The sequence below is a fragment of the Mustela erminea genome, chromosome 2 (genome assembly GCF_009829155.1).
Source record: "Mustela erminea isolate mMusErm1 chromosome 2, mMusErm1.Pri, whole genome shotgun sequence".
In the NCBI taxonomy this organism is placed as follows: domain Eukaryota; kingdom Metazoa; phylum Chordata; class Mammalia; order Carnivora; family Mustelidae; genus Mustela; species Mustela erminea.
Window position 1 is genome coordinate 154073109 of NC_045615.1, and position 26762 is coordinate 154099870.

Here is a 26762-nt window from a genome sequence, read left to right on the forward strand (position 1 = left end):
TAATTTCTAATAAAATCATCCACTTACATTTCTGTATCCTTCTCAAGAAGACTGTAAGTTCTTACAGTAACACAATAATATATCTACCCCCCAGTACTTAAGCTGACTATAGGGTACACAGTGAATGTTTGATAAATAAAATATATTAAGAAAACTTTCAAATTCCTAATGTTAAACAAAACAGTTTTTTCATACTCTGACCTATATCAACATGGAAATTAGCAGATTAATTTTTGTGGAAAAAAATTTATTAAAATCAATATATCAATGGTAACATTTCCTCTTAATTATAGCATTAGCAAAACAAATTGGGTAACTTTGCATCTCTCCGTACTTTGTTACAGAAATAGGGTCCATAAAATATAAAGGGTCCATAAAATATTAAGGGTCCATAAAATATAAAGTCATGGGGCACCTGGGTGGCTCAGTGGGTTTTAAGCTGCTGCCTTTGGCTCAGGTCATGATCTCAGGGTCCTGGGATCGAGCCCCGCATCAGGCTCTCTGCTCAGTGGGGAGCCTGCTTCCTCCTCTCTCTCTGCCTGCCTCTCTGCCTGCTTGTGATCTCTCTCTGTCAAATAAATAAATAAAATCTTTTAAAAAAATAAATAAATAAAATAAAGTCATGAATAACATTATTTGTCACAAGACAATGCAAAAATCACTATGTGTGTGTGTGTATACATATATATATACATATACATATACATATACATACATATACATATATATAATTATACATGCAATTTGAGGATACACACACACACACAATTTCACAGGATTTAACATTTGTCTGCCATGAAAAACCAAGTTCAGATATTATTTAACGAAATATATATCCCCTTTCATATAAAGTAAATGAACACAGCAAAGATTTCGCAAACTTCATTGAAGAACAACTTGTCCTGATCATTCAGTTTCCATAAATCTCATGATGAAATTCTAGAAACAAACCCCTAAAGGAAGAATAGGTAGCAGGTGGTGATGAAAATAGACTTTCTTACAGTAAAAGACAAAAAGCATCCAATAAGATTCTACTTGCACAATGAGCCTTTTATTGTGTCACAATGGCAACCTTTGTCCCCACAGGTCAGGCAATTAGAAATATTCTCTTAGAACAAAGATTACATTTCTCTACTCCAAGTTAAAATTGTTCATAGCTAACAAACCTAACATCAATAAAGGAAACTCTGCCATGACCTGTAAGTTGACTACAAATCAAGGCCAACCTAATGAGCCTCTTGGCATAACTTGAATAGGGAAACCGCTGTCTCCCTTGGTCATTTTCAGGGTCAGAAGTTCCTCAAACATTAAATATTCATTCTTTAGTATTAAAGTCAGGGATCCCAGTTAAAACTATGGGAGGGAGAGCAAAAGGACCAAACTGTACTTAATATAATTTGGTAAACAAATTTTATAACAATTATTTCCCAGCCTTACAGCTGACAGATTGGAGGCCACTGAAATACTGAGGAAAAAGGCAGTCAAGGGAAACCAAGATGGAGGAAAAGAAGGTAGGAAATCAAAGCTCTGAAAAGGGGCCTAAGGCAAAGCTTGGCTACTCTAAAGTTTGGGAAGGACGAATCTCTAATTTACTGTCTTTCCTTCACTTTGTTTGCTTAAGTCTTTGATATACGTCCTTAACTCTCAGATTTTATTCACCTCAAATTATATCACTGTAATTTCCTTGAGTGAAAAAAAAGAAGAAACTGTCATTTACTTTTAACTACTGTATTTTTTGTTTGTTTGTATGGGGGCTTTTTTTTTTTTAAGATTTTATTTATTTATTTATTTGTCAGAGAGAGAGAGAGAGAGAGAGAGCACAAGCAGGCAGAGTGGCAGATAGAGGCAGAGAGAGAAGCAGGCTCCCCACTGAGCAAGGAGCCCCATGCGGGACTGGATCCCAGGACCCTGGGATCAGGACCTGAGCCATTTTCTTTTCATTTCTAATTTTTTTTTAAGCCTCCATTTTCTTTTGTAATCTCATGTTGATTTATGGAGATAAGATCCACAGAAGCACTGTGTCCCAAAGTCTGTTTCTTGAAGATTCTTTAAAACATCATTTGCTTAACTATTCTTCCCAAACTAAACTGACAACAGAATGATCCCCATCTCTTCTAAAACAGTTAATAAAATTAGTGTGCCCCTGGACACCTATTATTTTAAAATGTGACCAGCTACAGAGACACTAAGTACCACATTCACTAATTATTGAAAAAGGCTTTATGGAAAAATAAGCAAATCTAAATTCATCTCCACTATTCTATTAGTTCTTTTGAGGAGAATACTCATATTTTCCCACATAATCTTCCAGATTTCATTCATTCACTAAACAACTAAATATTTATTTTGTGTCATTCATTGTGCTAAATGCTAGAGATTTGGACAAAATGATCGGGTTTTTTTCCACCTTTAAGGATCTTAAAGAGATTAACATACATACAATTACAGTAAATGTAGTAAGTGTTCCAATAAAGTACTCACAGAGTTATTTGGGGGTTTTTTGGTTTGGGGTGGTTTTGGGGGGTTTTTTTGTTTGTTTGTTTTGTTTTCAGGAGAGACTGTTTTTAAAGCAGAAGGGAAACTAGTTCTGCCTACACAAATTAGGAAAGGTCCCACAGATGACTTTGAGCTGAACCGTAATGGATAAAAAAAGGTAATTGACAAGTATATAAGCACAAATAAAATGTTCAATAGACGTCTACTGAATGGATAAACTCTACTCAGATTAGTACTTTTTTAATTTTATTTCTTCATTTATTTTAGGGAGAGAACATGTGTGTGTGCAGAGGGAGGGGCAGAGGGAGAGGAAGAGAATCTCGAGCAGGGTCTGCATTGAGCATAGAACCCAATGCAGGGCTCAATCCAAGGACCCTAAGGTCATAACCTGAGCTGAAATCTAGACGGGGATGTTTAACCAACAGAGCCACCCAAGCGTCCCTCAAATTAGTATTTTTAATGACATTTGTCTTCGTTGGTCAAAGTAAAAGATAATAGAAGATGGAAAATAAAATCATTTAGAACCTGTTTCTAATGAATAAAAAATTAATATTCATTTCTCTTAATCTTCGGAATCCCCTCTGACCTGAGGGGAAAAAAGAGAAGATAATAAATACTATATTCTTGTTCCGTACATAACATTTCTGCTTATTTTTCATATGGATATAGAGAACAAATATCACCTGATGAGATTTTTCCTTAGTAAATGGGAAGACGTCCAGGAGGTAGTATTTCCTCCAGAATTCCACATGAATTTAGTAATACCACAGCAGAGTTTTTCTTCTGGTTAAACTTCTGGCTGAAGTTCACACAAATCAAGACAGTTGAAAGAAATTAGCTGCAATAGAACAAGGTGAAAAGTAAGGTACTGGCAACTAAAGGGTCCTCCTTCTAACAGCTTAAGAATGCATCCCATTTCTCTTAACTATCCAAGACTTCAGCAGAGCAATGAAATACAACCAGGGCCACACTGATCTCTAACCGCAATCACTCCAAGTGAGAGCTCGGTGAGAGCTCAGCTCCACCATCAGAGGGGAGTCAGTTCTAATGCTCTCCGGAAAATCAATCCTAGAACACCCGTGCATTATCCACATACTTTGGCTCCTCAGTGAAGTAAATCAGAATTCCAGGGAAAACAGATAATACACCCGCTTACGTCCAGCCTCTTCATGCCCAGGTTCTGACATCATCCAGAATAAAGTAGTGAATCCCAAACTTTCAAGTGTATTAAAAGCTATTGAGGTGTTTATGTACAATGCAGATTTCTAGTGACACTCCTCCTCTAAAAATTCTGACTCAATAGTGTGTGGTGACATAAAAATTTGCAATTTAAACAAATATCCAGATAATTAATAATTTGTGCAAAAAACATTTGAGTGTCTAAAATGTGCCAGACATGACTCTATGCAGTAAGGAGCTTAGGGTCTAATGAAAGAAGACAGAGAATAGCAAATGAAAGTATATAAATTTTGAAAATGATTTCATGTTGTAATAGATTATGAAAAAGTAAGAGAAAATAATGGAGTGATGAAGGGAAAGAAAGGACTAGAAAAGGTACCAAGAAATATCTCTGAGAAGACATCTGAGTTGAAACTTAATACAAAGGAGACACTATTTGAGAAGAATTAGGGTAAGTTTCAAAGACTATGAACACAAGTAATATGGCACCTTCTAGAAACAGAAAGGTTATTGAGGCTGACACAGAGTGAGAGAAAAAAGGAATAGAGAGGCAATAAATCATGTAGAAACAAACAGACACTGATAAAATGCTTGGAATTGAACCTGAGTGCTAGAAGCCCCTGAATGACTTTAAGCAGGAGAATAATCACATCAGGTGTATGTTCAAAAAATAACACTTTTATAACTGTGTAAAGAAGGCTTGTAAGGTGACAAGAATAAAAGTAGTGAGACCAGAATGTACTGAGATGGTCAAGTGTGGGATGCCAGTGTCTGGGACTGATTAGGGCAATAAAGGTAAGACTGTAGAAAGTGCCGGCAGTTTCCAGGTATATTGTTAAAACAGGGTTTATAACTCTTCAAACAGGTTGTTGAGGAGGGGACAAAAGATGACTCATAGGACTTTGTCTTCAGCCGCAGGGAGTATCATGGTGTCATTTACTAAAAAGGAAAAAGCTAGTAGAGGACTTGGATGGAAAAAAGATGTGTCTGGAAATCAAACATTGTTTTGTTCATGATAAATGTGGGCTGTCCATCTCAAACGTAAATGGAGATGTTAAAGCAACTGCCAGATACCTGAATCTGAAGTTCAATGAAAAGAATGTGTATCATATTTAAAACTACAGGAATGAGTAGGTTAACTATAATGACACTCGAGAGAGGGAAAAATTGGAGAAGGGAGGTAAACTCTCAACGAATTATTAAAGTTTTCCCAAATTTAAGAGTTTGAGAAATATAAGAGGAAGCAAAAGACAAATTAAAAGCAGCCAGTAATTTGAGAGGTAAAAAAAAAAAAAAAAAGAAGAAATCATTACAAGTCAGAAATAACAATCACGATGCCAAAGGCTCCAGAGATCCAGAGATCCAGAGACTGATTAAAAAAAATTGCACTGGTTTTTTTTTTGCCTTTTTTTTTTTTTTTTTGCATTCCTTTTTTTTTTTTTTTTCAAATCCATTTGCACTGGATTTGGCTACATAGAAGTCATGACCTGGCTAAGTATTTTGAATGGTATGAAAGGAATAAAAGACCTATTGGAGTAAATAAAGCACAGAGTTACAGACAGTCCTGGGGTCATATTGGATATATAATGCTTTACAAAACTGAAAGCTTTCTTTATTACCTTTTATTTTTTAATCTGTGTTATTATAGTGAACCCAGAAACTCTGGAATTCTAAAGTTTACTAAAGCATAAATTTATATGTGCACGCTAAAGTCATACCAACACTCATTCTGGGCTCCAGATGGTATCAAATGTCTTCTTAAAGCCTCAAAAGGGTTTTCCTACTTATGTCCAACAGAAAATAATTATCTCTGTACATGCTCTCTGAAAGCAGAGACTGTGACTGACTACTACATTCTTCAAAGTGCCTTGTTTTTAATAACTGTTTATGTGTGTACAGTTTATTTAAATGTATTGTCTTTAGGAGAGCAAAATAGCAATATTCCATTTTGCTAGTGCTAAAAAAGTCTAAGAGCATTTTGCATTACTTTCCCAGAATTTTCACATATAGCAAAGGTTTCCAAAGCATACAAATTTCTGCATTAAAATATTAATTTTCTGATGCCTTATGAATTAATCATGTAGAAGTTGTGTTAGCTATTTACATTGCAACTAGTGTCAAAAATACATTGTTGTACTTCAAGCACATGATAGAGTATTGACATCAGCCTGGTACTAATAAAGGAGCTGAGAAATAAAATGAGGCAGAAAAAAATAAAAACACATGCTGTGAATACCACCAAAAGAAAAGAAGAGAGAGAGAAAGTACATACCAGATGTGAAAAATGCTAAGAGAACAAAAAGTTGTTATGGATAAAAGAACGCACAGATTTCAATAATCACCATCTTACTTATCAGAAAATGATTATTTCATAGTGCTTGGAATGTGAACTTATGAACCATAATCACCTCTTACTCAGCTCCAGTATGCAGTTACACAGACAGACACTGATTTAGGACCTAAACAGGAAGAAGCCATAGCTTGATTAAGAAGCCCTCCTGGTCCTCCTCCTACAGACCAGGCATGTTTCAGGAGTAGACTGTGACCGTTGAATTGAATATATGACTACATCAAGGCTAGTTTCAAACTGCAAACACTCTAAGTTTTAAGACCTTGTTTACCACTATTCCAGCTACCTGAGAGATTTCACATAATGGGAGTTCTGATCTTCCTTTTGTTTTTCTTTGGAAAACACCGGGGGGTCTGAACAGTTCCAACATAGACTTCACCTAGTCCATCTACATCAGTCATTCAAAACTCTTTAGCTCTTCTAGACTGCCTAAGGTCAACACATACACGGGGAATGTTCAGTGTCACTAGTATTCGAGTAAATGCTAGACTATGAGCTTTACAAGGGCAAGGATCTTTGCCTGCTTTGGTAACTACTTTATCCCTAATGGCTGGAACAGTACCTGAGCTAATATAAGTGTTCAACAAATAACGTCCAGTTTTTCAATTATAAAAAAAAAAAAGGTCAGATTACTGTTTGAGGTGGATTGGTAATCCCACTGTAGAAATGGTTTTCTCTTGGTGTGGGTAAGGATTCCTAGCATTCCCAGATGAAACAGAATTACTGAAATATATTTTCCCACTAAAACAATGTTATTAAAGGTGTTCTGAGCCTCTGACGCTTCTGAATAATAATAAATTTAAATAAATAAAGTTCTGGTAATTCTAAATTAAAGACTCAGCTGAAAAGTATCATTCTATGGCCCTAAACCAATGACTGAGAAATTATCATGTAGAAAGGAACACTCTCATGATTTGGAGATTGACCAGTCCATACAGAATGGCCGGTCTTCTTATTCTAGCAGCTTGTTTGAGCAGTCTGAATCTCTGCCATCTTTCTTCAAACAGCAGAAGCCAACTATTCTGAGAAATAGAAAATCCCAACTCACTCTGTACAAACTCAATAAGCACTCATTCAAAGATTCTGAATACCGTTCCTAACTTTCTAAGACATGAAACAGTTCTAAGAAAAAGACAAGAATACAGGCAGAGCTACAATGCCAGTATTATTTCTTGTATTCTGGTAGTCTTACCTTGATTCAGTCTTGCCAAGACCTCATAGCACAATTAACAATTTTTCCCCCAGAGAAATGCAAACAAAAGAAAATACCCTTTTCTGAGGCAAATTATTTGGTTAGCTGTATTTTATCAAAATGTCTCCCATATTCACGGTTTTATGACACTTACTACCTATTTTAGAATGAGCTATCCCTGAAACAGAACAATTATCCTCAACTCAATAATTTACTTTTGTATATCCAGAGTATTACCTATATTACTAAAATCTAAAAATCTAAAATAAAATTTGGTTCATAAGAGCTTAAGCAATGGAAAAATATATATTGAATGTTTATACCATGAACTGACTGAAAACTATATGTTGTAGCTCAGAGGCAAATGAATATGTTATATTGATTAAAATATTTCACATGTAGATTTGACTTGTTAGAAATTGTCCTTGGGTGCATAAGAAAAGATCATTTTTTTTCCTAATTTTTAGAAATCAATAGATATAACTCTGTAAAGACCAACTAGAGTTCATAATATATGTAGTATCACTTGATACACAAGTTCTTAAGTGAAAAAAATTTTCAAAATATGGGAGTGTTGTGGTTAGCTACTTTTCATTTAAATTCAAATAGGTTGGATTACTTAATTCAAATAGTTTAAATTCAAACAGCTTAAATTCAAATAGGTTTAAGTTCAGTTTAAATTCAAATAGGTTGGATTACTTAAGAATGCAATTAATTTTTTATAACTCTTCTTTATCTCTTTAAGAAACATAAAAATTTATTCTTTAAAAAGTGTGACTAGTCTTCTTTTCAACCTTTATGAATGACAACTCTATTTCCCCTTCTGAATTTCATTAACTAAGATTGACCCAAAAATGACCCTGCTGTCATCAAAGCTTTCTTTTTTGTCATCTTCCTATTCGGTGAAATATAGGAGGAAAAATAAATCACGTGGTGCAAGGCACTAATACCCTTTAATAAGTCTTCGGTTATTTGCCTTGGGTCTTCCCTACAACTGAGAGGGCAACTCAACTTACTGCCAAGCAAGACCTGAGAGGCACAAGGAAAGGTAATCATATTGAAACACCCAGACAGAAGTCAGTAATAGTATCACCAAAGTTATTTTAGAAGTACATTTTCTTCCTCTTAGCTTTTATCGTTAAGTTTGAATATGTCTTATTTGATTTTGACGTTAGTTTCTAACCTAAACCTTAGATTCTGAATGATGTTATCATCAAACTTACTTTTAACTTCACTTTGGGGTAAAGGTCAAATTTTGATACTGGTAAATTAGTAAAGACAATGTAAATTCTAAAGAAGAAGGTAGAGCGGCAAACCAAGAAACAGACTCTTAACTCTAGAGAACAAACTGATGGTCACCAGAGGAGAGGTGGGAGGGGGATGGGTGAAACAGGCGATGGGGACTAAGGAGTGCACTTGTGATGAGCATGGGGTGTTGTATAGAAATACTGAGTCAGAATATGGTACACCTGAAACTAACATTACACTACTTGTTAACAGGAATTTAGATTAAAACTTCTAAAAAATCATAGAAAATAAAAAATAAAAAAGAAGGTATTTAAGACAAAGAACCTATTTCTACAAATGTGGAAGATTAACTTTTCAGCAAATGACATGTAATAACAATCCAGGTTGATCCCATAATTTCAAATATGTAAAGGTGACAATTTTGTTTATAATTATTGTTTTAAAGATTATTTATTTATTTATTTATTTGACAGACAGAGATCACAAATAGGCAGAGAGAGAGAGAAGAGGAAGCAGGCTCCCCACTGAGCAGAGAGCCCGATGTGGGGCTCGATCCCAGAACCCTGGGATCATGACCTGAGCTGAAGGCAGAGGCTTTAACCCACTGAGCCACCCAGGCGCCCCTATAATTACTGTTTTAAAACATGCCTTTTATATCCTTATGAAAGCTGAATAGGTCTACTATTTCATAAATTATTTCTACCTCCCCAAGTGATGAAGGCAAATTCAAATATTAATTGGTTTAAATAGATGATAGGTAATGTATGGCCTTACCTCTCTGGTTTCTGTTTATGCTAAAAAGGAAGGAATTATAATCATTTACAGAGTATTTTTTGTACACACATTTGCCTCTGTGTGTGTGTGTGTGAGTGTGTGTGTGTGTTATAATTTTGGGAGAACTAGACAGGAGTCCTACTTGCCATAGAAATTTATTGTTCAGTCTATAATTTTAAAAGTTATCTGGTGATTATAATACAAAATTGCTATCTATATTCATGATACTTGCTAAGACTTGGTCTTAATCATTCCAAAAAAAAAGAAAGAATAACTATAGGACATGATGGTGGTATTAACTATCACTACAATGGCAATCATATTACAATATATAGATTGTATAAAATTAGATTGTATCAAATTAGCATGTTGTATAACTTAAATTTATAGTGTTATATGTCAAATATATTTCAATGAAAAAGTTAACTGGCAAGTAAAGAATTGCTAAGGAACCCCAACCCTCTCAATGAAATTTGAGTTTGCTGTAGGTTGTATGGATTTGATTCTATGAGTTCCATGATACCCATTGACAGTTTGAAGTCAGCTTAGTAGACAGCCTTCTTAATCATTATTAGCTGGGAATGGAGGCAAATAGAGTCTTATGTGTTTTCCCTTTCCAAGCCTGTGTGACCCTCTTTTGTAAAACTCTGTTTGCAGGACTAAAGTCTATTACAAGTATGGCAGTAACAGGAGCTGTAACAAGATGTAGTTAGTATTTGCTTCACAAGTACAGTATGTGCTTAAATACTAAAAGTTTGAAGTATTACACAAATCTTTCTAAAAAGATAATTTATTGAAAAAAGGGTAAAATAAGCAGGTGTGACAACCCTATATTCCTTTTTAAGGATAAGGCTATTTTTTTTTGAGATTTTTATTTATTTGACAGAAAGAGAGATAGCGAGAGAGGGAACACAAGCAGAGGGAGTAGATGAGGGAGAAGCAGGCTCCCCACTGAGCAGAGAGCCCAATGTGGGACCTTGATCCTAGGACATTGGGATCATGACCCAAGCCGAAGGCAGACACTTCACGATTGAGACACCCAGGCGCCCCAAGGCTAATTCTTTTATATCTATTCAAAGCTACCATAATCATCATATTTACATTTCTTATTAAAACCATCAATAACATCATTTATGATTACGACAGAAGTGTATTATAAAGAACGCAGTTTCAGGATCCATCCCCCCCTTACATGTTCCCATTAGATCGATCAAGGAATTACAGAATTTTAGAAACAACTTAAACTTTCATTTTATAGTTGAGAAAGAGAAGGTCCAGGCAAGGGAAATTACTTGGCCAAAGTTAAACAAGCAGATAGGACCTGGGCTAGAATGCAGTCCTCCAAAGGGATGTGCACTTTCAACACTCCAATCTAAAATGATTCAACTAGTTTCTATTATTTAAAAAACCATGCCCAATTCTTTCACCTGGCATTCAAGGCCTCTCTTTTTCTATCCTAAACTTTCTTTTCAACTTTATCCTCCTCTTCTTATAAAACTCGACTCCATTCAAAATGTCCATGGAATCCCCAAGGCTGCCTCTGCTCTCTCCTCTTCCTCTTCTTTCCTCTCTCCTCTCTTCTCCCTCTTTCCTGTCCTCTCTCTCCTCTCCCCTGTTTGGGAACATTTTGTCCCTATTTATCTCTCCAGGGACAAATCCCATCTATATGCCGTCTCCTACACAGAGAATTTGATGATTCTCTTAACTGAAACCGTCTATCTGCATAAAACCACTTGGGGCATTTTCCACTTTCTTTCCTCTTGCCCTGATTTGTGTACGTTGTAACTCTCTTCCTAAAACTGATGCTAGGCGTTGGTAAAGCTTGTATCCCTGGGGCACCTGGGTGGCCCAGTCGTTAAGGGTCTCCCTTCTGCTCAGGTCATGATCCCAGGGTCCTGGGTTGGAGCCCCTGCATTGGGTTCCCTGCTCAGCGAGAAACCTGCTTCTGCCTCTCCCACTCCCCCTGCTGGGGTTCCCTCTCTCGCTGTCTCTCTCTCTGTCAAACAAACAATCTTAAATAAAAAGAAGTTTGTATCCCTGATCATCTCGTTTGGTTTCTCTAAAGCTTACGATAAAATAGATTTTCCACATTGGCTAAATCTACCCATAAATCTAGCTTTTTTTTCCCTTTCAGCAAAAACAAACAAATAAACAAATAAAAATTGTCCCAACTCACTTTTAAATTATAAAAGAGCTTTTTAATTTAACTTTTTTTTAATTTTTATTTTAGGTGCAATGATGAAGAGTTTTTTCCTAGTTGTGAATATCGTTGCATTAGCCGTGCCATTTTTGGTGAGTTAATTTCATCTAATCAATTTGTAGTAAGACTTTAAGAAAATTTTATTTAAAAGTTCTAATTGGGGTGCCGGGGTGGCTCAGTCTGTTGAGTCTGCCTTCGGCTCAGGTCCTGATCCCATGGTCATGGAATTGAGCCCCACATTGAGCCCCACATCGGGCTCCTTCCTCTGTGCGGGGGCCTGCTTCTTCCTCTTCCTCTACTTGCTCTACCCCCTGCTTGTTCTTCCTCTCTGTCAAATATTTTTTTAAAAATTCTAATTATGCAAATTTATAAGTGCAGTTACACTTCATAGAACAAAAAAAATGCATTCTAGCTATATTTTTCTCAAAGCAACTTTATTTATTTTATATTACAAAATTAAAGTCAGATTCTTCTGCATATGCTTTTGGCTCTCAGGAATTAAATAACACTTTATTCTGTATGAAAAACCCTTAAAATTCTCATACTAGGGGCACCTGGGTGGCTCAGTGGGTTAAGCCGCTGACTTCAGCTCAGGTCATGATCTCAGGGTCCTGGGATCGAGTTCCGCATCAGGCTCTCTGCTCAGCAGGGAGCCTGCTTCCCTCTCTCTCTCTCTCTGTCTGCCTCTCTGTCTACTTGTGATTTCTCTCTGTCAAATAAATAAATAAAATCTTAAAAAAAATTCTCATACTATACAGAAAATACATTTTGGGGAAAAATAGTGGAAATATTTTTAAGTTATAAAATGCTCTAAAATAATTCTTAAAGAATCAATATATAAATCATAGTTCAGGATCAGAAATTCCTTTAAATTCCTATCTTACACAGATCCATTTTCTTTAGGGACTAAATCCTTAAAACTTAAGGAGCTTGGTTAAAGATTTTCCACCAATATCAAAGACCTTGACACATCTGCCTTCACCATTCAAACATTATGTCTTTTGTTATATTCTTCCCATGAACGGCAACTGACTCCTCCCCAGGGATAATATCCATAAAAAATTCTATGGTTTTCAGGTATTTTCTTTAATTACATGCTGTATGTTAAAGCTATGAAACTAAGGAAAAGGTTTTGGACTTTTTTTTTTTTTTTTTTTTTTTTGCTTTCATTGTTGTTTTGGCTTTTGTTCTGTTTCATTTTCATGTTCATTCAGGGATCCCAGGCACTTATTTGCCAATAGCAAGAGCAAGAAGACAAACAGAAGAAGCTGTATGACCATTTCTTAGATTATAAGAAATGCACTAGCCCTTGTTTCATAATTCATTTATTACTATAATCTACACTTGTTTTTAAAATCTATTAAGTAATTCTTTAGGTAAATTCTTAGAGTCAAACTTTTTAAAAATTTGGATTATGACTTTCAAATTTATTTTATTTTATTTATTCTTTGAAATTCCATTTTATTGTGGCCACCAGCACATTTCAAACTTCGGTTTTCTCTTTGAGAGGCAGGAATTAAAATTTAAATAAGAAAATTATTTTCCTGGACACAATTCCAATGTGTATTGGGGACAGTGGATTCTCATACAACACCAAGTAATTTTTGGACACCATGAGTGCTAAAGAATTCAACTCAATTCTGACACTATCTTCCCAGAGGTACTGTCAAATTCCACAGGTTAAGGGTTCAGACCTAAGACATCTCCCACTTCAGACATGAGTTGCAAGCCCTGCCTGTTACCTGTAGTTCTGAAGAATGACTATAGATGGGAAGTTCCCACAACCTCCTCCATGGGTTTGGTTAATTAGCCACGTAGCTTACAGAACTCTGGAAGTATTTTACTTACCAGATTACCAGTTTATCATAAAAGGATGTAAGTCAGGAACAGTCAGATGGGAGAGATGCGTAGGGTAAGGTATGTGGGAAGAGGTGCAGAGCTCCCGTGCCCTCTCCAGGAAAGTCACTCTCCCCGAATGTCCATGTGTTCACCAAACTGGAAGTTCTCCCAACTCATCATTTTGGGCTTTTAAGGAGGTTTCATTACATAAAGATGACTTACTGACCACTGGGAACCATTCAACCTCCAGTCCCTTTCCTGTCCCTGGAGGATCAGGGTTGGGACTTTCTAGAAACTAGAATAAAGACCAAATATATATTTCTTAATATAAATCGCTGTATCACATGTTCCACAGCTGCCTGCTCTATGGCAACTTCTTTCTGAGCAACTTGAGCCTGCTCTAGCTCCCGAACACATAGCCCCAGGGACATGAACACATAATTCAAAAAAACAGTGAAAGTTTATAGATTTTGCCATTCAATCTTATGAGTAGTCAAATTTATGTGTATTTTGTGATAGTATCTCTTATGTGTTAATTTATTCCTTCTCTCTAAATATAGTCAGGACAATATTTATTATTAACAATTATGGAATGAGTTGCATACCCTTACAGCTTATGGGAGGCATTATAAGTCAGCACAGCTCTTCGGTAGAGCAATCTGATAATCCCAATCAAATAATTTTTGTCCACCGCCCCCCACTAAAGTTACATTTTTTAAAAACTATCTTAAGGACTCTATGAAAACTATTAAAAAGGACACTGGTATAAAGATGTTATTCATGTATTTATAATAGAACAGTTTTTTTAAAGAAGCTTAATGGTTAGCAATAAACATTTCATGACATAATTATTAATCATTTTTCAACTATAATAAAACAGGAGGAAAATTGACAATAATATGAGATCATGCTCTTTGAATTGCACTAAAATGATCATATACCAGGAACATATGTACAAATTGATACTAGATGAATGTCTAGATTATCAAAATTTTTGAGTGTAGGCAAACTTTCTATAATATTTCTATTACTTTTTAAAAAAATTTTTTAAAGATTTTATGTATTTATTTATCAGAGAGAGAGAGCGAAAGAGAGAGAACACAAGCAAGCAGAGAGGCAGGCAGAGGCAGAGAGAGAAGCAGACTCCCCACTGAGCAAGGAGCCCGATGCCGGGACTCCATCCCACGACCCTGGGATCATGACCTGGGCCAAAGGCAGTGGCTTAACCAACTGAGCCACCCAGGTGCCCGACTTTTTAAATTTTTAACTAGTAATATAATACATTTGGAGTAAAGAAATCTCTATCTCACCATACCCTGAATTTTAATATTTTATCAAACTTCTGATTTTCTGTACCTACATCTTCTAAAAGGTTTCTAGTCTTTTCATACCAAAGAGTATGTGTGAAAGCCCTAAACTAGATCATTTAAAAAACTAATAATAATGTTATTGATGTAGTAAAGACATTAGGGTTTGAAGTCAAAAGCCAAGAAAGAATTCTTGAGACAAATTAGTACAAAAAGATGTTTTATTAAAGCATCAGGACAGGACTTGGCAGAAAGAGCTGCACGGGGGTCATGAGGAGTGGCCCATTATATACTTTCAAGCTGAGAGGGGGTTAGGGATAGTGTACGTCTCTAAGAAATTTTGGAAACAAAGTTTTCAGGACTTTGAGGGGGCTAGCTATTGCTGGGAAAAGGTAATTTATTACTGTCTAATAAAACCTTAGTCATAAGACCCTACAGATGTATATCAGTGGGTTATATGCTTGGGGGATGAATCTTGGAGGAGTAGTGACAAAAGAAATTCCAAAGGAATTTTTATATGCTAAAGTAGACTTACAGGATCCTGGGGATTAGGCTAAGATTGCCTTTTGCCCTTAACAAAGTGTCAGCATTGAGGTAATTGAGTCCCTAGAGGCATGTCACTCTGCCTGTTTCAGGAACTTGTCAATGGGCTATAAGTAGTAAGAATATTTAATAATTTTTCTTTTGCTTTTGTTTCCCACATCATTATGACCTCATCTCAAAACTTTACAAAGACTTTGTGAGTTTTTAAAGCTTTATATAAATGCTTACGTAAATTGTTTTCTCACTCCCGATTCCCTATACATGTTGTGATCCAGAATTATTGTAAAAATAAATGAAAGATGATTTTAAAAACACTATTATCTATATAATATTTATACACTAATGTTATGTGAAAGGCAATTTTTAAAAATCTAGATAAACCTCATATGTCATCTTAGGAGAGCAGAAAAAAATATACTCAACGCACCTTTTTTTTAACAATACATACTCAAAAAACAAAAAAATTCCAATGTGCATTCAACACAAAATATGTTGTTCATATTTTTCACTTAGGCAAATGTCGTGTATATTTTTTGCATAGGAGTCAGATGAACATATTATATTCAAACTTAAATTCTTCTTCTCCGCAGTAGTGATTTTAAAGATTTTAATTAGTTTATTGCTGTCACTGCTTGAGTGGTTCACAAGCCTTATAGATTAAATAACCATGGAGAATGCATTATAATATTTTATAATATCAAAATAAAAACAAAGAAATCATGTTTTGTCTTTTGTACAAAAGATTTTTAAAACTACAAAAAAAATCTGGACTCTGCCCAAAGCTTTTTTTTAACTTATTTCTTATTTCTGTGAACTCAGCAGGGTGCAGAGGTGCAAAACCAGGAACAACCAACTGTAAGTTTATTTTAATTCTTTCTAGTAGAGATGTGAACTCTGAAGTATAATATTATGCAAAGTTCTATGATATTTAAGTGCCTTCTGCCTAAAAACTAATAAACCAAACTAAAAACCACAAAATAATTTAATAATCATTGAAAAAAATACCACTTTAACAACCAATCATATGAATCAACCTCAATATTCATATGAAAATCTTGGATTCTTCTAACCCAAATCATGTGCTTTTGGTTTTCATGTATATTTTGCAGCCTGAGAAAACTATCCCAGAGTTTAACATTGGGAATAAAGGAAAACAAATGTCAAGTTTAGTATCTCTCCTCACTGAAGACTTGGGGAAAGATCCCTCTCTGATCCGTCTCTGAATACTTCTCATACACTTACATTTACTTTCTCATCTTGTTCCATACATATGTTTGAAAGAACACGTTTACATATGTCTCCTTTCATGAGAAGTACTTGCTTTGCAGTATAATTTTGTTGATTTGTTTTACTTTTGGAAAGACCTAATGACATATTTTTATAAATGCACACAACCAACAGAGACAAATAAAAATGGTAAATTCCCTAACTGATCTTTTTTTTCTTTTAAAGATTTTATTTATTTATTTATTTGACAGATGGCGATCACAAGCAGGCAGAGAGGCAGGCAGAGAGAGCGGGGGAAGCAGGCTCCCTGCTGAGCAGAGAGCCCGACGCCGGGCTCTATCCCAGGACCCTGAGATCATGACCTGAGCCGAAGGCCACGGCTTAACCCACTGAGCCACCCAGGCGCCCCTCCCTAACTGATCTTTAATGAATAACATAAGCTGAAAAGAATCCAAAGCATAAATCCAGGAATCCTCTCACATCACATTATTTTACTATTCTGCTATAATTCGTTTAGAAAAAAAATAAATGGGCCCTCAGCCTAGTCTCTAGATAAATAAAATTTGCAAATATTTACAAATATGTAGTAAGAATACATATATACTTACACACAAATATATGAAAATATATATATGCACATATATTCCTGTCTTTGTGCTATTTTTGTGCACCATAGGTCAAAAATCTCTATGAGATTATTCTAGCTGTTGTTCTTATTATAATGCCCAACATTTACTGAGCACTTTTCATATATGTCAAGACCTAGGCAACGAGGTTTTACCTCATGGATTACCTCATCTAATTTGTTTGAAACTAATACTATTTTTAGTATTTGTTGAAAATCAAAAAATAGAAGGGAAGTGTACAAATCTGTGTCTTATAAAAAAATAATATGGTTGCTGAGTTCACTACTTCCAATATTGTAGTTACTCAATGTCAAACACTAAAATACATTAAGATATCTCTATATTCTAGCCTACAATAATACCATCTGCATAATGTATTCTTTTTACAGTGCCGCAAGAATGATGAAAGCCTGTTCAATCAGAAAATTGCCAAGTATATCCCATTTCATTATGTGCTGAATAACTATCCTCGCTACGAGCCTACTTACTACCCACACATACCAGTTGTACCAATTAATCATCAATATGTGCCTTATCCATTTTATGCAAAACCAGTTGCAGTTAGGCCTCATGCCCAAATTCCTCAATGGCAAGTACTGCCAAATGCCTTCCCCCCCACTGTGGTACGTCCCCCACACCTACATCCATCACTTAATACCATTACCCCAAAGAAGATTCAGGATAAGACAGGCATCCCTACCATCAACACTATTGCTTCTGTGGAGCCTACATTTATTCCTACCACTGAACCAACAGTGAACACTGTAGTCACTTCAGATGCTTCCTCAGAATTCACCATCACAAGCACACCTGAGACTACCACAATTCCAGTTACCTCACCTACGGTCTAAAAACTCTGAGGAAACATCAAAGAAGACAACACAGGTAAGTGAGCAAAAGACAAAAGTAAATAGTGCAAACAAGATTCATGGACTTATCAGTACAATCATAATATCTGAACTAGTATAATAGATAAATTATAGGAGCAGGTAAAATGGGTTCATTATAATTTTAATTTGATGGTACCATAGCATTGATATACTAGATTCTGTTCCAATAAGAAATGAAACATCTTATTTTCCAAAATGCAGAAAAATTAGAGTTTTTTTAATCAAATCTTATTTCAACCACTGGAACACTCCTAGAATCTACTAGTTTTAGTTCATTCCTATTCATACACACAGAAAGCAGAGTAAAATACTATGCTAAATTTGTGATTTTTCTTATCTCAAAAATAAATTTTCTGAGACTATCTATATAGAATATGACTTTAAATACATTTTAAACATTTAACCATGTTCTCGCACTCTAATTTTGCCTTGAATCAAGCAAAAGGAAATGTTTCCCATGCATTTCTTTATTTCAGACATCATTTCTGAAAGGATCCATGAAGTTTAAGTACTCAAAATTACTATTCTAAGATGAGCCCATGGAAGAATTGTAATTCTTAATTTAAAAAGCACATACACACTTAAAGAATACTTTCAGAATCTTTTTTAAAAAATACTTTCAGAACCTTAAACATGATGCCAACATTTCCATTTATTATTTGGATCAATGAATAATGGCAAAGTCTAAAAACTTGAACTTACAGAAAGAAATTAAAAAGAAAGCTCAATAAAATAGAAAATGACCGGAGTGTGCAATAATTTGGGGAGAAAGTTACAAAATTTTGAGTTTCTTTGCAATAAATATTTTCAGTGCATCACATTGTTTTTATTATTATATAATCTGAAATACAACACACTGACCTGTGATACAGGGGAATAGCGTTAGACCAGAGAGGGCTGTTTCTTCCATCTTGTGACTATAGGTAAGTCATTACTCTTTCTGAACTTCTATTTTCTCTTAATTTTGGTTTCTACAATGCATATTGTGAAATGACTGTAAAAATTAATCAGCCCACAAACTGTATGAAAAACATAAAATCAATAATTGCCAAAATTTACTTTTTTTTTAAAGGTTTTATTTATTTATTTGACAGACAGAGATCACAAGTAGGCAAAGAGGCAGAGGGGAGGAAGCAGGCTCCCCGCTGAGCAGAGAGCTCAATGCAGGACTCGATCCCGGGACCCCGAGATCATGACCTGAGCCGAAGGCAGCGGCTTAACCCACTGAGCCACCCAGGCGACCCCCAAAATTTACTTTTAAACAGTATCCTGTCCTTACTAAATGATAAAAACTTATATAGTTACCTCAGAATATTTCTATAGCAACCATATGGATCATGTTACTATCTTCAATTTACGAAAGAAAAATAGTAGTCCCATGGATCTTAAGTAAATTACCACAGCCCAGAAGTTCAAAACTGGGAACCAAATAAAACTTGTCTGGTTTTGGATAATAAAGTGTAATTACTATGCTATCTACTTCTATATGGACTGTCTAATATACAGAAAACACACTATGTTTTCCTTAGGTCAGGGTACTATTTCTTTGCTCTTTAATAGGACATATGTGGTAGGGGAAAAAAAAGATAAGATGTTGGGAAAATTTGGAACTTATTAAAATTTAATGAGAAAATTAATGGAGACAACATGAAAGAAAGTAACAGTTAGATATTGCATTGATTTAAAATATTACATGATTATGCTTTTAATGAAATGATCATTATTTTAATAGTTACAATTATTCAAAATTTATGAACCCAGATTTCTAAGTTAAAACCAGTGTATAATATCACTTATAAAGAAACATGTTAAGGACATTTTCTTGATGTCAATATTAGGTGAAGTCAATTATTTTCAGTTACTATAAGATAATTTTAAATATTTAAAATTAAATATTTAATTTGAGAAAATGGCTTGGATACAGACATAAGAGACAAATAATTTAAATAAAATGCACATGAAAACTGTTAACATACTATGAACTAAATCTCTAAATTGTCATCATTTTTTATTTTATTTTATTTTTTATAGGTCTTGATGAAACCAAATGATTATTCTAAACTCTCCTTTGGTCATTCATCTTCCTTCATTCAAGAAAGAATGTGATTTTGATGGATTTGGCTCCTTTCTCTTCTCCCCTCACATTTTACGTTCATGTCACATTTAATTTTTTGTTTCTTGCACAATAAAGCCATTTGAATGCAAGGGGATCTCTTAATTGAGGAGTCTGTGGATATATTTCAAGGCAAATTTAGTGTGAGTTTGAGCAAACAAGTTTATCTGGGGGCAAAGTTCATAATGTTATCCAGTTCTCAAAGTGGTCCACAAACAGTGATTAAATACATCTTCTCCAGGATGACACTGGAACATTTAAACTTGCAACTAAGTCATTGGAGGTAGAATTTATTTATTAATTAAAAAAAAACATTTATCACCTACTAGGTACAAGGTACTATAAGAATTATTGTGGGGTATAGAACAATGATATTTAATCATAATGTGCAATCAATAGTTATACAATATATATTGTAGACCAGTCAATCTTCTATTCGTTTACACATATTTACTCACTTAATATGGGCCCCTGGATTACATGTCATTGTTGTTGCTGCTGATGCTGTTGTTACACAAGAGAAATGAAGTAATTTTCCCCAGGTGGGGCTGGGATTTGAATCCACATAGCTTTGCTTTATTTATTTATTTTTAAAGAGAGAGAGAAAACAAGAGGGGTGAGGGGGAGAAGGGTGAAGGGACAAAGGCAGAGGGAGAGAGACTCTTAAGAAGGCTCCACACCCAGTGCAAAGGCTGACACACTGCTCTATCTCACAATCCTGAGAGATCAGGACCTGAGCTGAAATTAAGAGTTGGATGACTAACCGACTGAGCCACCCAGCCACCCACTGGATATCACCTTCTTAAGAAAACCTTTCCTGAACTTCCAAGATCAAATGACCCACTAAGGTACTATCACAGCATCCTGTCCCTGCCATTTCTTTCCCCTTTAGTATTCATCAAACTCTGTTTCACCTGCATGTCTACTTTTCCTGCTGGTCTATAAGCCCTAGGAACATAGGAACCATATTCTGCCCACCAACTACGTTCTCCAAAGTAGGGCCTGATACAGTGCAGGAACTAAGCAAACATTTGTTAAACAAATAAGTAAATAAAGGAATAAGTGGACTGTTAATGACTGAAGTTGAAATACCCATTTAAGAGGATTAAATAACCTAGACTTTACTTGCTAAAATCTAAAAGAAAAATAAATGTTGACCGTAGCACTTTATTAGTGATCATGAATCAGACACCAAAGCCAGTGAGCAATATATTATTAAACCAAGTTTAAACTCAAAAGAGAATTACTGTAAATCATTATCACCAATCACAGCAATATAAAAGTATACAGAGAGAATGTTTTTATAACTTACTCTCAGTTTTCAAGGAAAGAAAGCTGAATGTCAACAGAATGATAACTAAATTGCTGTATCAACACTACATATTATCTTAACTTTAGCAGACTACTTAAAAGAAGGAGATGGTGGCATGCTCCCCTCCTAATATAATACACTTGAGTAGTGGCCAAGTGCCCATATTATTGAAATCATAATTATAAAGTCAGGCTGATGAACAAAAACAGATTTAAAAAGATCTAATGTATTCTTTTATGTGCATATTTTATTGGAATACACTGAAAAATCCCAGAAACTCCTTAAGGCAAGATTAAGCTCTTATACATTCCTTTAAAATTAGTATTTGGCATTAACATAGTTATTTTCCAAATTTAAAAATCTTTCTCTTGAATCATTCACTACAAAACACCTACAACCATCATTGGGATGTTAAGACAGAACTTTAATGAATAAAGCCTTTAAATATTTCATGCTGTAGAAATGATAAATTTTAAACTAATGATTTTTTTCAAAGTTTTTATTTATTTATTTGACACAGAGAGAGAGAGAGAGAGAGAGATCACAAGTAGGCAGAGAGGCAGGCAGAGCAGGGGAAGTAGGCTCCCTGCTGAGCAGAGAGCCAGATGAGGCTAGATCCCTGGACTCTGAGACCAAGACCCGAGCTGAAGAAAGAGGTTTAAACCTCTGAGCCATCCAGGAGCCCCTAAACTTAACAATTTCAAGTAATAGTAAAATAATAAATAAATAGTAAAAATAATAAAAATTTTATAAGGACTAAAATTATTTTTTCTAAAATTTATCAGTGAAACATATTTCCACAAAAAGAATCCACGAAAGAATGGATGTTGTCAACAGATTTGACTTTCTTTTAATCAGTGTTAACCCTTGCCAACAGTAATGATATTAAAGTTTTCTCAGCCTCTCTCCCCAACAGGAAATAAGTAGGAGGGACATCCAGGGATGGAAAGTTTATTTATTCAAAGGGCACTTACTAGTTTTCATTTGGAGACTACGTCTACTGGAGAAGTCAGCTTGGTTAAGAGAAGATAAAATCTGACGAGAAGACAGAGGGGAATTTTCTAAGGTATCTAACACGGATAAGAGTTTGGGAGATTGATTTTTCACTAGACTCTGGGCTTTACACAGTTTGGACACAAATGTATAATTAAATTAATCATTGAAATGGTCTTCTAACTTAAGACAAACTGAACTGTTTCTAACATTATTATACTAATTACTATGGAAACTGTTCATATACCATCAAAAGACAGAGTTTCACTTTATCTGCAGTTTAATCAAAGCTTATACCTATGAATTACTCCAGTTCTGTGGCCAAACAGCAACCTTTGATAAAATGTAATTGGAATAAAAATCACAAAGGAAGTTTCTCTTTGTTAAGTAAAAACTGCTTTAGTAGGAATGCTTCATTCTGCCTAAGACATTCTGCTGAAAAAGTGGGTGCCAACTTTAATGCTTGTTTCAACCCTTCCAGGTCTCTGTGGAAGTATTGGCTTAAACATCCTAAAAGTATGAATTACAATGTTTTTAACTAAAACTTTTTTAAAATAATTTTTAATTGAATAATGAACTTTTCCTTATATTTAAAGAAGCACTATGCTGTTAACCCCAATTACTTGAATTATTCTCATGTTATTAGAACTTTATAAAGGATGCAGAAAGGTTTTGGGTAAACAGTAGATTATTTAGTGATAGTATTGCTCCTCAAGAAGTCTTAATATCATGATTTACTAAAGTAATTTATACTATTTACACAATTAAATATGGACTGTCTTTATTCTTAATTTCTTTTTCCTTTCTTCCTTTGTTTTTCTTTCCTTTCTCTTTTTTTTTCTTTCCTTTTTCCTTTCCATTTTCCTGTCTTTCCTTTCCTTTCCTTCTTTGCTAGAGTCTATGAAGAAAAGATGAAGATCCTCATCTTGTCTACAATCATCCTGCACTTTACTATATTCTTCTTGGTAAGTTTTTAGTGATCTTTAACAAGTAATTTTTTTTCTCATTTAGAAAAAGATAAAGAGGTTCATATCAATCTTATGCCAAAAAGAAATCTTAGAGTAAAACATCATTGTGTTTGTAACCAGGATAAGGCATGTTTTATTGCTTTAAAAAATTTACCATGAGCCCTGATTATTTTATCCCTTTCTATATATTCATGTAGTGGGATTATAAAATAATCAGAAACTTATGTACCCACAAAAATGTGAACACAGATGTTTATAGTAGTACTAGTCATAATTGCCAAAATTGAAAGCAACCAAGATATCCTTCAGTGATGAGTGAATAAACTGTGGTACATCCAAATAATAATATTATTTAGTACTTAAAAACAAAATGAGCCATCAGAACATGAAAAAACATGAAGAAAATTTAAATGTAAATTACTAAGTGAAAGAAACCAATCTTTCTTTATACTGTATAGGTCCAACCATAATACAAAAAATTTTTAGGGTAGTAAAGCATTCTATAAAACACATGCCATTACACATTGTCAAAACCCACAGAAGGTAACGGTAAGAGTGAAATCTAATGTAAACTATGGGCTTTAAATAGTGATGTGCATATGTAAGTTCATGAACTGTAACAAAGATACCGCTCTAATGTGAGATCCTGGAAGTAGAGGAGGCTGCATATATTGAGGCAGGAGTATATAGAAACTCTCAATACCTTCTACCCAATTTTGCTATAAAACTAAAACTGCTCCAAAAAGTAGACTTAAAAAATAAAATCTGAAAAAAAAAAAAAAAAATGGTTGCTTTTTTATTTTTACTAGTGAATATTTTTAAATTCAATCAATGTGACTTGATTGTGACCAAAGCCACACATTTTTAAAAATTCATATACTTTTTTATTTGCAGACAAGCGAGAGTCTTAAAACTCATGACCAGTCAAGACAAAAGCTACTGAGGCTGAATTCATCTTCCAAAACCAGAAAACCCAAGTCCTCACCTGCCGAGGCTGCATTAAGACAGGCCCAAGCCCAAACATCAAAGCATCCATCAAGGCGGGCTTCACTTACTAAGACTCAACCAAAATCACCTTCATCAGTTTTACCAAACCAATCCCTAGCATCTAAATTTGAAAAATCTTCACCTTCCAAGTCTACATCCAAACATTCATTATCCTCCCAAGATGCCGCAAAAAGGTCTCCCTCTACCAAAAAGCAATTCTTAGCTAATAAGATTGGACAAAAACAGCCACAATCAAAATCAACTTCAAAAACACAGAACTTAATCCACAAGCCTGCACACAAGCGGTTATCAGCTAACAAGTCTAAGTCCAAACAACCATCTCCCACCAAAACTGCTATAAAAAAGAAGAAAACTACTAAGCTTAAGCAGGAACAGTCAAAAATTACCAAGCAGACATCATTTTCCAGCCCCACAGGAAAAAAGTCTTCAGTTGCCAAAACTACACGAAAATCAGCAGTAAAGACAAAAAAACCAAAGGCTCCAGCTGCCGCACTTGCGCTTAAACAGCCGTCATCTTCCCAAGGTGCAGTGAGGAGCCATCTGGTTCCTAAGCCTAAACCGCCAACATCTAAAGTTTCCAAGAGTGAAACAAAGAGAGCTTCTTCTAAGAGGTCTCCATCAAACAATTTACCAGGCTCCAAGTCCACTTCAAAAAGAATTGCTAAGTTCACAGCCAAGTCTCAAGGATGCAGCTCTGCCAGAAGCCAGCGTCTAGCTTCCAAAAACAAACCAAGGAAGAAGAGACCCTTGCAATCTGTTAACCGGTCTCCAGCGGATCCAGCAGTCCTACGTGCTCCCAAGCACCCTGTGCACAAATCTCATCCACCCGTATCTTGTCTAATAAAACCTCCTCCATCTCAGCCTCAAACTCCTCTATCTAAACCTCATAGGCCTTGTCAAAATCAACCCAAAAAGCAGCCATCTGAGAATTCTGTAGCGGCAACTCCTGCATCACACATAGCACCAACTACTGTCTTTGCGGATATCACCACAACAGCCACTGGAGGTCCTACCGGTATTACTACTAGCACGACTCAAATTGCACCGAGTGCAAAAGATCTTACGACTCAAATTGCACCGAGTGCAGAAGCTCTCACTACCACCCTCTCACCTTCTACTGCCATCTCTGCATCTCAGCTCATCACCCAACTTGCTGATACCACCACCACCGGACGAGAAACCACCATCCTTGAAGAGGACGCAGCTACCACTGGGACTGGCATTATGGCGACAGCAACCACTTCTGCAATTGACAGCACCACCACCAATAGTGGTACCACCGTGGAAGAGACCGCTGTGACTGCTCCTGTGACCAGCCCCACAGCCACTGCAGTGAGCACCAACAGTGCCAGTGGCACTGGAACTGACACTGCGGCCCCTGCAGAGGCTCTGAAAACCACCACGGCTGCTCCAGGAGCGAACACCTCCACCCCTGGCACTGCTCTGCTTGTGACCGATATCACCTCTGCTCCCCCCGATGCCACCACTGCTACCAGTACAACCGCTGACACTGTGCCTGAAGACGTCCCCACCACTGAAGAGTATCCCTATGGCACTGAAGATTATGATTCAGCCTCTGAATATGAATATGAATATGAAGATCCCACTGCCGTTCCAGAATCGAATGCCACAGGCCCTGTTACTCCTTCAACTCCAGCAGCCACTTCTCCTAAATAAAAGGCCTCAGAATCTACAACTAATAACACTACCCAGAACCCATACAGGGTAACTACTGCATATAACCCCTAAAGACTGACTTAATACCCCAATCGATAATCAAAGCATTAAGGAGGGCACGTGTTGTGATGAGCACTGGGTGTTACACGCAACTAATGAATCACTGACCACTACATCAAAAACTAATGATGTACTGTATGTTGGCTAATTGTATTTAAATTTTAAAAAGGTGTGAAACACTGAAGATTGGAGCAGTGAAAATACAATGTAATTCTTTAAGCATACTACATTGTACTTTTTTCTTCTTTGTCCATCGCCCACATATCATTTCACATATTTGAAACACTGTAAGAAATGTCACTGCATTGTTTAAAAATATTTTTGAAAGTAATCTCTACACCCAACATGGGGCCCAAACTCACAACCCCTAGATCAAGAGTCACATGCTTTACCCACCGAGCCAGCCAGGCACCCCAAGAACCCCTAAATCCTCTTAATTCCCCTCTTAAGCAATGAAATCTCCCATTCACTGACTTTCACTCTATTATCCCTCTAAAATCTGTCTCTTGGACTTCAAAATAATCATTTATTAACTTGGTGAGTTTTACTTTTATGAAAGGTAATGAACACAGGTGTTACCTGTAGAATAATAGGAATCCCTTACGCAGGATATGAAATGTCTAGGATACTAGAAAACTGGCAGCAGAGATACTATTCAGAGAACCTGCAAAATAAACATGCTTTCTTCCCCCAAATGAGAAGTTGGCCCTGGTAAATACCAAGAGGGTTCTAGAAGTCTGTAAATACATCTTCATATAGA

At 35.6% G+C, this 26762-nt stretch overlaps 1 protein-coding gene across 5 annotated transcripts; it reads left to right on the forward strand.

Moving 5' to 3' along the window:
• Positions 1-1126: 1126 nt before the first annotated feature.
• CSN3 (casein kappa) lies at positions 1127-20038 on the forward strand. Of its 5 annotated transcripts, none has more exons than XM_032334502.1 (7): positions 1127-1199; positions 1432-1511; positions 8131-8265; positions 11470-11531; positions 15948-15983; positions 17371-17866; positions 19903-20038. In XM_032334502.1, the coding sequence occupies exons 4-6, from the start codon at positions 11475-11477 to the stop codon at positions 17830-17832; spliced, it is 555 nt and encodes a 184-aa protein (XP_032190393.1). In that variant the 5' UTR covers positions 1127-1199; positions 1432-1511; positions 8131-8265; positions 11470-11474; the 3' UTR covers positions 17833-17866; positions 19903-20038. The 5 variants fall into 5 exon arrangements, with proteins under 5 accessions (XP_032190393.1, XP_032190396.1, XP_032190394.1 ...); XM_032334505.1 differs by having other exon boundaries at positions 15951-15983; XM_032334503.1 differs by lacking the exon at positions 8131-8265.
• The last annotated feature ends 6724 nt before the right edge of the window (positions 20039-26762 follow it).